The sequence below is a fragment of the Electrona antarctica genome, assembly GCF_951216825.1.
Source record: "Electrona antarctica genome assembly, chromosome: 10".
Classification (NCBI taxonomy): domain Eukaryota; kingdom Metazoa; phylum Chordata; class Actinopteri; order Myctophiformes; family Myctophidae; genus Electrona; species Electrona antarctica.
In genome coordinates, this window is record NC_136791.1 from 48,401,938 (window position 1) to 48,414,717 (window position 12,780).

The 12,780-nt window shown below is 43.6% G+C and overlaps 1 protein-coding gene across 1 annotated transcript in view; it reads left to right on the forward strand.

Moving 5' to 3' along the window:
- Positions 1-12,780, forward strand: part of adam12b (ADAM metallopeptidase domain 12b) — a 163,472-nt gene that overhangs the window by 102,458 nt on the left and 48,234 nt on the right. Inside the window, exon 11 of the mRNA XM_079511702.1 lies at positions 4,552-4,700. Coding sequence (XP_079367828.1) covers positions 4,552-4,700 — 149 coding nt within the window. The remainder of the gene's footprint in view (positions 1-4,551; positions 4,701-12,780) is intronic.

The window sequence follows — 12,780 nt, forward strand, 5'->3', positions numbered from 1 at the left end:
GGGAAGGTGTTCAATGTCGGGTGTGAGGGCGTTTATGAAGTGGCCTTGGGGACGCGAGGACTGTAAACACGAGGACTTCCCATGGCCGCCACTCCCAGGAACCCTTATGCTCTCACCTTTTTAACGGAGAAATCCCACACACCGCATAGTGACATATTATTGTTAGAATATCTGCAATACCCACAGACACGCACGCACGCACACACACACACACACACACACACACACACACACACACACACACACACACACACACACACACACACACACACACCATGTTTAAGGTCGTTTGAAGGTTCGTAGTGAGCCAGTTCACCCTCTCTCCTCCTGACAGTTGGGAAAGGCTGTGTACGGAGCTAAATCATCACAGGGCACAGAGTTTAAACAATTCCATATTTACATTTTTATGGGATGCAATAAATATTGCTTATGTCAAGTCCTATATAGCGTGCATTAAAATCAAAATATATTGTTTACGCAAGATTAACCCTTAACCATCGATTTAGACCTGAGGCTGATTCAACAAAATTACTTCTAAATCGGTAGTTCTCACACTTTTTTTTTAATGTTTTTTTTTTTTTTGTGGCTTTCGCCTTTATTTTATATTTTTTATGGAGGGACAGACAGTAGGCTGACAGGAAATGGGGAGAGAGATGGGGGGGGGGAAGACATGCAGTAAAGGCCGTCGGGATCGGGAGTCGAACCCGCGGCACACTGCCAGACTGAATTACCAGTCAAGGTGCCTGGACCGCTGAGCCACGGCCCAGGCCACTTCTCACACTTTCAAGATTTTTAAAAACATGCACGTCCCACTGGGAGGAGACCCCGGGGCAGACCAAGTGCAGTTGGAGGAAACACATTGACTCACTGTCTGTGAGTCTTGAGCACTCTGGTGGAGCTGTTGCCCCCGCGACCCGGCTACGGATAAGTGGTTGAAGATGGATGGATGGATGGATGGATGGATGTTCAAAAATAGCAGATGTACAAGCTCACAGCGACGCCCTGTTAGCTCTTAGATCTGCTATTTTTGAATAGCCAATGCAAAAATCTAAAATGACAGGGACGCTTTTCCCGGTTCTAATGGGTTAAATGCGTGGTGGGTTTCATTGCACACGGTGTCTCTTGACAACCCGTGCCAAATCACCAGGGGCTTATCAGCCCAATACAGTAAAGGCTCAGCCAAAACATGTATTTACCCATTAATAGATTTGTCCTCTGGCCATGGCTCCAGCACGGTATTCACAGATGTTTGTCTTCCCCATTACTTACAGATTGCAGCTGGCTTGGAGCTAGATTAAAGGGCCACATATCGAGTTATAGAGAGCCGCCAGATCATATGAACCGTACACCACCATGTTATTATCAACCGTAAGACTTTTATATTGGGTCCATGTGTAACTACGCAATTTGCACAGCACTAACACATTTAACCACTTAAGATCTTTTGACGAATAGTGAGAATCCAAAGTTCAAGTTTGGACTTTATTGTTACATCTTGTGTACAGGTAACATAAGAGTAAAACTTATTTTTGTTTGGCTTCCATACAGACAGTGCAGCATAATATTCAAACAAATATTCAAAAGCCGATCTACAAGCTCACAACGCATCGTGGTGCGACGCATTGTGAACTTGTAGATAGATATAGGCATCGCAGTGCGACAGGGTTGTGCATTTGTAGATTGGCAAATTTAACAATTAAAATATATATATATATTTTTAAGTGGTTGACTATAATGACACGCCGAATATCAGGGCACCAGGTTCAAATGGGTTAAAATGCTGGCACATAAACTTGAGTTTTTTTTGCTAATCCAGATAATATGTGTGGGGCTGCCTAGCCCTAAGTTGTAAAATCAAATGAAACACGACCGCATGATGCAATCATGTCTGGTGCGAGGATGAGATACAGTAGTGGTCTCCAGCACGAGGCCTGAAATGGTATCGCATGTATCCCAAAAGACCATACAAGGCTCCCTTGATCTCCATGAGCCCTATCATGTTCTCACCATCACCGCCGGCTTGTGGTTAGCGAGTAGGTGGATTGGGTGGGTGGGGGGGGGGGGGGGGGGCGGGGGCTGTGGTGTGCCACAAACCAATCCATTCCTGCTGGTTACACTCGTTGTGAGGAAGCAGTCAGACATGAATTGCACACAGATGCACATATACAAACGTAACGTACACATGCAAGTATAAATACATTTTGTGTGGAAAACACACAAGCAAATGCAGTACACACACACACACACACACACACACACACACACACACACACACACTCTCACATACACACACAGATATTCGCATGCCCACGAGCGCACAACACCCACACCCCCAAACCACTCATAAAATGAGGACAGAGGCCCAGACGTCGTTTCCCATCCTTCCTTTTCTGAAGGCAGGAAGCGAGTCCCACGACGTACGTATAGCTCTGTAATCAGCGGCAGAGAGAAACAGCTCTGCTTTACGTCGACCCTGACACACATGACCCTCCCGCCGAAGGGAAACATCATGTGATTTTCTCATGCACGTAATACTCCCAACGGAGGAGCACATGCAGAGACCACACTTGGAGCTCTGTGGTGGAGCCTATCACCACGTAGGAGGGGTCTGCAGAAACAGAGACATATAGAAGACAGATCACCGGGCTTGTTGAATGACGTGGGTGTGTGTGTGTGTGTGTACATACAGTGGGTTCATACTGGGTTCAAATGGCAGAAATGTCATCCAGCGTATATCATATACTGTGTTGTGTGTTCAGCTATTTCCTTTGACATCTCTACCCCCACTATCGATTACACTGAGCTATATTTCTCTGAGATGGTAATCATTTTTTTTACAATGAAGGCGTGTACTGTAATAACACTGAGGTAACACTGAGGTGTGTGTGTGTGTGTGTGTGTGTGTGTGTGTGTGTGTGTGTGTGTGTGTGTGTGTGTGTGTGTGTGTGTGTGTGTGTGTGTGTGTGTGTGTGTGTGTGTGTGTGTGTGTGTGTGCTCGTGTGCGCGTGCTGGTGTGCGCTCACGCGAAGCCACTTCAACTAGCTATAAATAAGTTGAAGTGGCTTCGACTCAAGTTACAAATATGTTGTGTAACTTTGTATATTTGCATGTGCGTTTATCCCTGGCATGGTTTTATAATTGATACTGGTTCAATGTGTACACAATCGCTATTCTGCTTCTTACAACAGCATAGTCTTGGTTCTGCCATCCATCTGTATGGCATTAAAATAATGTTAATATTATGAATAATAATGTTCATAATTTATATAGCAGAATCAGTTATTATTGTCACTTCCACAATATACACTAGGCATACGGGGGAGCAAAATTCCTTACAAAGTCATGCAGCTCAAAGCCATTAATTCTTTCTCCCTTTCATCTTCTCCGTCCTCCTCTCCATCTAGCGTTCTAGTTATTGTCCTCCCCTTCTCTCTTTCTGTCTCTCTCCCTATGCAGATGTTAACCATGCTAACCCTGTCATCCCTATTATGGGCATGTCGTAATCGCGAAAAAGTTTCAAAATTCTTTGTGAACTATTTATCAAATAGGCGAAGCATAACCAATTTTGGACGGGAACCCCTTTTGGTGTTTTAAGCATTACGTTATACTTTAGCTATTGAAAAATAGCAGACCTACAAGCTCATAGCGCGCCACCGAGTGGCGCGCTACGAGCTTGTAGGTCTGCTATTTTTGAAAAATCGTGAAAATATTTATTTCAGAAAACTGGAGGATTTAGAAGAAACTTTTTAAATTTCGAGGTCAGGCCTAAAAGTGCATAAGTGCTTTGAGCGGTTTCGATTTCAACCTTCATCCTCTTGTGTCCTTCTTGCATGTGAAGGACAGTTGTCTGGCTTATCTGTTCAGCAGCGAAGTGGAAGAGCTGTAGGTTGATGGAAGTATCCCAGCAGTCACTGCTTCTGTACCGGCAGCAGCCACTGTGTTTGGGACCGCGGGGCTAAAGAAGACAGACGCCATGTGATGGAGTCTGGTCTCCATGAGCAGAATGGATAATTGAATGACAGCAAGGGTGCACTTTGGATTGACAGTTATGGGAACTGCATTTGGACTTTGGAGTTTGAACAAATTCCTTCTGATTATTATTTTTAATAAAGCGATAATATACTTAATACTAGACCTGTGGCCTATTACTTTGTAACCTTGGGCAGCTTTTAACGGTGGAGCAAACCGACTTGAGTTTGTCTACGTCGAGGATACTTTGTTGTTGCTACCAATGCACAGTATATGCGGTAAAACATGAGCTGTGTGCAATGAATGAAATTACAATACAAAATGTTTTTTATTGGCCTGGGCCGTGGCTCGTGGTCCAGGCACCTTGGCTGGTGGTCCAGTCTGGCAGTGTGCCGCGGGTTTAACTCCCGATCCCGGCGGCCTTTGCTGCATGTCTTCCCCCCCATCTCTCTCCCCATTTCCTGTCAGCCTACTGTCTGTCCCTCCATAAAATAAAGGCAAAAGCCACAAAAAAAATCATTAAAAAAAATATTTTTTTTTTAATTATTATCGTCATTGTCTTTTGTTTTCTTAATTTTGCAGGATCACTCGGAGAACCCGCTGGGTGCCGCGGTGACCTTAGCTCACGAGCTGGGACATAACTTCGGCATGAACCACGACACCCCTGAGCGAGGCTGTGGCTGCAGGATGACGGTGGACCGTGGTGGCTGCATCATGACCCCCTCCACAGGGTGAGACACCAACAGGCCTGTTCCACAACACGCTGTTAACATGCTAATGATGATGTTCTATGGCATGGCTGCAGGAGGCTAGCTGTCTATAATATGGCGTCTGTGTGTCTGTGTGTCTGTGTCAGTGTTGTTTTTGGCAGCACATTTTGATTTTAGTTTTAGTCATAGTCTCTTCAATAGTTTTAATTTAGTTTCAGTCACATTTTAGTCACCTGGAATGTTTTAGTGTTAGTCTATCGGCTATTTTCAGCATGCAACCAAGTGTAAAATGACTTATACTGGATCTCTTGTCCACTATAGTCCCTTCCTAACATTTCGTTTTTATTTGTTGACGAAATCGTCAGTATATTTAGTCTTAGTTTTAGTCATCATAGCTTAGTTTTCATGTAGTTTCTGTTTAGTTTTCGTCAGTGGAAAAAGGTAGTCTTAGTTTTAGTCGACGAAAACATCACTGGTCTCTGTCTGTCTGTCTGTCTGTCTTTCTGTCTGTCTGTCCGTCCACAATCTGAGAACCCATCGGCAAAAAATAAAGGAAAAACATCGCCCTCTTTTCCCTTTGAATTTGCGAGTCAACAGTCTTGTCTTGAGAGACTAGTCCGTCCGTGACCAGAGCTAATCTCAAAACAGCTTGACTGATAAGAGCCTAGCTTTGTTTGCACTCTGACAGTAGGCCATCACAGAACTACTTTCAGTTCATGTTCCTAATTTTATAATGTAGGTCAATGGGGCTCTGATAAGGCTGAAACCTTGCCCAGATTTGGAGAAATGACGACACATACTGGCTTCATGAAGACTGAGATTCACAAGCTGTTCCCATGTTAATTAGATTTTCATTACTAGTCCATAACCGTTCGGGGATATGGCACACCCAATCCCTACCTTCTCTCTCCCTTCTCTCTCCCCCTTATGTCTCTCTGCCGGATTTGGCAGGGTTGTTTGCTTTCACTCGGGATTCATGTCATCTGCCCCAACAAATTGTCCCTAAACAGTTTTACCAGACATGTCAAATCCACTGTGTCATTTTGAGGCTACTGACTTTAAAACTCCTTCTCAGAAAGGCATGCCGTTTTCAAGCAATGCCCACAACGACTAGCAGGACCCGGAAATGCATGCTAAATTGTATGTATGCCAACAAAGTGCCCGCTTGCCATCTCAAGTATCTCACGAATAAATTAACCAGTCCACCATCACCTTGCTCTCGCTGAAAGATTAAAGGCTGCTTGCCAATTGTGCAGAGGTGATCATTATCACGTGTAAACATTTATCCCGGTGTCTCCCTTTTTGTTTATGTCATGTAATTGGTCTTGCTGGGGGGTTGAGATGATGAAGGCTCGCTCTCGCACATGCACTGACAAGTGCATGCTCACTCACACACATCCATAAAGACTATCCTCCTGGCACATAACAAAATAAAAACTCAGCTATGATGACTAAAACTAATACAACATTTATATTGATCTTTTTGTCAACAAATAAAAACTAGACTAAATGTCAGGGAGGGACCAGTGGAGAAGAGATCCAGTAGAACTAAGACAAGTCATTGTATGCTTGGTTGCGCTCGGGTGTTGTGCTAGATCGGCTATTTTCAGCAAGCAATCAATTACGACGCCAAAATATATTTTAGTCGACTAAGTCATCTGTCGATCGCAGTCGACTAAAATCGTATGATATTTAGTCAACTCAAACTACACAAAAAAAAAAAAATAGATGACTGAGAAATAGAAAATATACTAAAACTAAATGCAATTTTATTCAAAAGACTACGACTAAAACGGTAATCAAATTCTGTCAATTTCAACACTGAAATGCACATCCACGCACACTCATAGACCTCAGGGCTGCTTGCTCTAGCATTCCCGCCCCTGTTGCCTGGGTCGCTGTGATAACGGCTGCCGCAGGTGACGGGCCGCATGTGACTCTTCCTTTAGTAAACAGCAAGGCAGATAAGGCGTAACCAAAGTGTAACACCGGCTTTCACCCCATGGGTCTGATGCCAATTTGTTTTATCTGATGCAGCTGGGTACTGTAAGGCCAACATGACGTCGGTCATGTTGGCGATAGATTCCACAGGCTTCTTCCGAGGACGGGAAAGACGGAGGGCATAGGAGAGAAGAGAGGTCGACAAAACAAACAGGCCTGAAACAGAGCAAAGTGTTTATAGGTCGGAGGGGTGCCCCACATGCCGCATGTGTGTTATTGACATTTGGAATTGGAAATGAGGAAAGGCCTGCCGTTTCCTCACTGTTTTATTCTAAATGGTGCTCGGTACACTCGGTAGAGTCAGTGTCATCATAGTGGGCGACTGTGGCTCAAGAGGTAGAGCAGGTCGTCCAATGATCCATGGGTCGGCGGTTCGAATCCCGGCTCCTCCTGTCTACATGTCGAAGTGTCCTTGGGCAAGACACTGAACCCCAAATTGCTCCCGATGTGCTGGTTGGTACCTTGCATGGCTTCCGCCGCAATCGGTGTATGAATGTGTGTGTGAATGGGTGAATGTAATGCACAATCTATGTAAAGCGCCTTGGATAAAGGCGCTATATAAATGCACCATTTACCATTTATAGTGCAAGTCAAACACTGTGTAGATCTGACATGGTGGGGCGTGTGGCATCTGTAAGAGATTCATCACAGTCAGCTGAAGGGTCGGTCCCGGGTGGGGGGGGGGGGGGGTGTGTGTGTGTGTGTGTGTGTGTGTGTGTGTGTGTGTGTGTGTGTGTGTGTGTGTGTGTGTGTGTGTGTGTGTGTGTGTGTGTGTGTGTGTGTGTGTGTGTGTGTGTGTGTGTGTGTGTGCGCGCGCGCACACGTGATTCACTGCTGTCATTGGAAAAATGCCATTCGAAACAGTCAAATGACGCGCAATTATGTGCTCACGAAGCAAGTGGGGACACACAGGAAGGAAAATGTGGGTGGCCTGCTGCGAGGGCATCTTCTGAAAATGCCACCAAACTGCTGGAACGAGGGTATTAAAAAAAGAATAAACTACGCTTCTTTCCCGTCGGAATTGTCCCAGAAAAGCTCAACTGACCTTTATCTTTAAAAATGGAAAGAAAAATAGGTGTTCTTGAAAATAGTGGAAATCTCTCTCTCTCTCTCTCTCTCTCTCTCTCTCTCTCTCTCTCTCTCTCTCCCCCTCTGTCTCTCTTTCTTTCCGTTTTTGTCTCCCACTGTATAGGCCCATAGGTAGCTATTGAAAAATAGCAGATCTACAAGCTCATAGCGCGCCACCGAGTGGCGCGCTACGAGGCTTGTAGGCCTGCTATTTTTGAAAAATCGAAGAACGACTGACATAGAAACAGTATTTTATGGACATAAAATGTCATTAAATACTAGGCTACAGTATGTCTACCCACCGGCATTGTGTATATACAGTATGTAGTGTGTGCATGCATGTGTGCAGAAAGCTGGCAGCAGCAGCCAGATCATCCTCTGGCCGTCATGCAACATTCCTTCCAGAACAACAGCAATTCTGCTGAGGCATGAAAATGATTGGTGTCTTCATTTCAGCTAGTCGTCGGGTGAAGATAGCTCATCTCAGGGCGCCACGTACAGTAGAGGATTCGGAAGAATGACTTCAAGTGTTTTTTTGACGTATATAACGAGAGTCTCTCAACATTATTAGATTTTTTTCTTTTAGCTGTCATAGATTGACTGAGCAGCACACTTGCAGTCAGCCGTTACTCGTAATGTGTACAGTATACGCTGATGAGCGCCTAAGGATTCTCTTAGTGTATTGCGCAGCTGTGATACAAATCTGAATCATTTATTTTTCTCTCTATGTATGCATTTATACATTTTTTCTAGTTTTGGTTTTGGTTAGATTTTTCTTGTTGTTTGTGTCATTTTGGAAATGAATGAATAAATAAAAAAAGTAGCTTAGCACAGTGGTTCCCAAACGTGTTTCCCAAAAGAGATATTAGATGTTTGCCCGGGACCCAAACTAGTGAAAAGAGATATTAGATGTTTGCCCGGGACCCAAACTAGTGAAAAGAGATATTAGATGTTTGCCCGGGACCCAAACTAGTGAAAAGAGATATTAGATGTTTGCCCGGGACCCAAACTAGTGAAAAGAGATGTTAGATGTTTGCCCGGGACCCAAACTAGTGAAAAGAGATGTTAGATGTTTGCCCGGGACCCAAACTAGTGAAAAGAGATATTAGATGTTTTCGTCTAAAATGTTAGGAAGGGACTAGTGGACAAGAAATCCAGGATAAGTCATTCTTCACTTGGTTGCATGCTGAAAATAGCCGATCTACAAGCTCACAACGCGTCGCAGCGCGACGCGTTGTGAGCTTGTAGATCGGCTAGTTTCAGCAAATGTAAAATCTGTCATTATGACGGCATCAGGGCCCAACAAAATACATTTTAGTCGACTAAATCAACTTTCAATTTAGTCGACTAAAATCTTATGATATTTAGTCGACTAAAACTAGACTAACACTAAAACATTCCAGGTGACTAAAATATGACTAAACTAAATTAAGTTTTATTCCAAAGACTATGACTAAAGTAAAAATAGAAATGTGCTGCCAAAAACAACACTGCTGTGTAGCCTATTTCACTAAACATTTGGTTTAGAATTTATGGAATGGATTTCTTTTAAAAAAAATTCATGAAATTACTGAAAAATTATTGAATTTGCGGTTTTTTTATTCATGAAAGATTTAGCTTTTTTGAGAATGTTTTTTGAAAATATGAATATATTTGAAATAATAATAATTCAAACAAATTTTAGGAAAAATACAATGGGTCCGTGACCCGCAAATGAGTCCCGAACACTCAGTGTTTGGGAACCAGTGGCTTAAAGCATGACCAGGCTGTATGTAACGGTGTCTGTACATCAACGAGCTCTCAGCTCTGTGTTTGGTGATGCTCTGCACTCAAACACTCGCTAATGGAGAGGGCGACAGACTGAATCTAAATGACGTGATTATCCGTGGCGCTGCCAACCGCAATCACAGAGCAAGCCGCATGCAGAGAGCCCCTAGAGAGGCACTTGATGTCCTGATAGACAGGCGGCGGCGGCTCGAGGAACCAGAGGTTCTTTTATCTTCCTTCCGTGGAAGAACAGAAAGATAGACGCATGCAGAGAGACAGAGATGAGAGACGGAATGAAAAAGAGTGACAGCGAGAAAATGTCAAAAACAATTAATCCATTCAGGCCTGACCTCGAAATTTAAAAAGAATTCTTCTAAATCCTCCAGTTTTCTGAAATAAATATTTTCACGATTTTTCAAAAATAGCAGACCTACAAGCTCGTAGCGCGCCACTCGGTGGCGCGCTATGAGCTTGTAGATCTGCTATTTTTCAATAGCTAAAGCATAACATAATGCTAACACCAAAAGGGGTTCCCGCCCAGAATGGGTTAAGCTATTGTTTGAGAGTTAGACGTCATGGATGACAGTGACACAGGTACGACGGCCACAAGGGTTTTGTGCCACTCACAAATCTTGACAATGCACAAAGCTTTGATGGACGAAGCAGGCAATATGAAGAGTTTGCTGTGGGTATTTTGAAGAAACTGTTGTGCTAAGATTTGCGTCATTTGGGGATAGACTGGCGGAGGGTTCAAAGGGGTTTGCTTTGGATGGTTAGCCGCAGTCAGAGGGGCTGCGGCGGCACGTGTCATTGGGCAGAGAAGTGAGACGCAGCGGGAGCCCAGGGTGGACGTCAGGCCCAGAGGCGACCGCTTTATTAAGAAACAAAATGACCTACATGGCGATATACGAGGGAGCTTTTGACTTATTGTTAGTTTGTTTAAGTGATGGAGGGTGAGTGATGTCTTTGTCTGAAAGCACCTCTGCGTCTGAGGTTCAGAGGAAGCTATTGTACTGCAGGTGGAATGCAGATGTCTGTTGGAAATTGTTGGGTTTGGGGCCTCTGCTAAAGCACATTCTACCTGGCCACTCTATTTTGGGCATGTAGGCAAAAAGAAATACAGTACTTTTAACATACTGTGTATATATAAAGACAAAAAAGAAAGATATTCAGTGCGCAGAAAGGCATTGATCACGGGAGCACATTCTTGATCAGCAGCGGATCAGGAACACGCTTCAACAAATCTGTCAAAAAAACGAATGTATAAGGTTGTTTCACAGCCTTTCTTTTTGTTTTTGTTTACCACTCCATCTTTACCAAAGACAATACTGTATATACAAACTGTAGACTACTTTCAACATTTTTGATACGTTTGGAAATGGGCCAAAAGGAGACCAGTTCGCCCAGCCCCCCCAATTCAGAATGGCAATGCTATGTGACCAATTCCCACAGCCGTTCAGAGCTATACTGTACAGCAAAGGGGAGGTCACAGATAGGGTTAACCCATTTTGACAGATTCTAAAAATGTCTTCTACATCCTGACAGTTTTCTGAAAAAGCTATGTTTCTATGTCAGTCGTTCTTCGATTTTTCAAAAATAGCAGACCTACAAGCTCGTAGCGCGCCACTCGGTGGCGCGCTACGAGCTTGTAGATCTGCTATTTTTCAATAGCTAAAGCATAACATAATGCTAACACCAAAAGGGGTTCCCGCCCAAAATGGGTTAATCCAAAACAGTAGTATCTGGTGGACATAGTGGACTAAGTAATATTGGATTACTGCGTCTGAGCAGACGGTCTTGCTCGCCACGAGTCGCCAGTAAAGTGATGCAGTTGATGTAACAATGATAAGTTGGTAATTGGTCCTAACATTGTTGACCAAACATAAATGACCCAGTATGCTATACTACATTATTGTTTCCTTTCCCATACAATAATGTAGTTCCCAACAATCGGCACATAATCTGTGACATGATCATCATCATCAGCTCCATTTTGCACCTTCTTGAAAATCTTCACTTTTGAATCATTTTTGAAAAATATGCGTGTGGATGAGAGGCCCAAATGTAGAGTAAAATACTTTTTGCAAAATATCCATGCTACTGTGGACAGAGCCTTCATTCAGGAGATACAGTGAGACTGCTCTGTGATTGGCTCGTCCGTTGCTAGGCCAACCGGCTGACAATTACTATAACTTGATCATCACACAGTCAGTGAGTCAGCCAGTCACATATTAGCCACTGTTACGGCCCAGCGAAAGATTTAATCACATGGAGAGTGAGGCTAAAGAGTGACGGTGAGGGAGACTCCTGCACTTGCCCTTTTTAAATGATCCTAATGAAAATGTTAATGCCTACAACATTCTGTGGGCAGCCTCGTAGTTCAAATTCAGATAATATTACCAGGGCTGCTCTCTTTCCCTCGTAGCAAATCCATTCTCTGATGAGCCACCCGCACCAGTAGAAATGATACAGCCTGCCACTGAGATTTTGAGATACCATCATACAGTATCTCTCTCGGCCATCGGTCCACGTATCGGCATATTAATCCATTTTGAGCGGGAACCCCTTTTGGTGTTAGCATTATGTTATGCTTTAGCTATTCAAAAATAGCAGATCTACAAGCTCGTAGCGCGCCACCGAGTGGCGCGCTACGAGCTTGTAGGTCTGCTATTTTTGAAAAAAAATTAAAATATTTATTTCAGAAAACTGGAGGATTTCGAAGAATTGTTTAAAAGTTTGACGTCCGGCCTAAATGGGTTAATGGGTTAATAAGTATGATCTTTAGCAGCATAAATGGGTCTGAATATGTTATTTATGCAGTGTATTGACTGCCTTTCATGCTGCATGGCAGTCGATATGGCAGCAGGCTGCTCAGACCTTGTAACCATTAACCAATCTATAAGCTATTAGGCATGTAACGATATATCGTATATCGCGATATATCGATATTATATCCCGACGATATGTATCGATTTATTAAAAATCACACCCGTGTGAACTGAGTGGTGCAACTCTCCCCCCCCCCCCCCCCCCCCCTCTCTCTCATTAGCAGGCAACAGTGCAGCACTATCTCTCTCTCATTTTCTGGCACAACAACGCCCCTACTGGTACTCATGAGTGAGTCACACACAAACATAGTCACACACAAACATAGGTTAACACAGACATTGCTGTTCCTTGGAGTGGTTGCACCACTCAAAAATAAAAATCGATAAAAAAAATAACTGTAATCATATTCCATCATATTCACGTGCTTTTGGAGAGA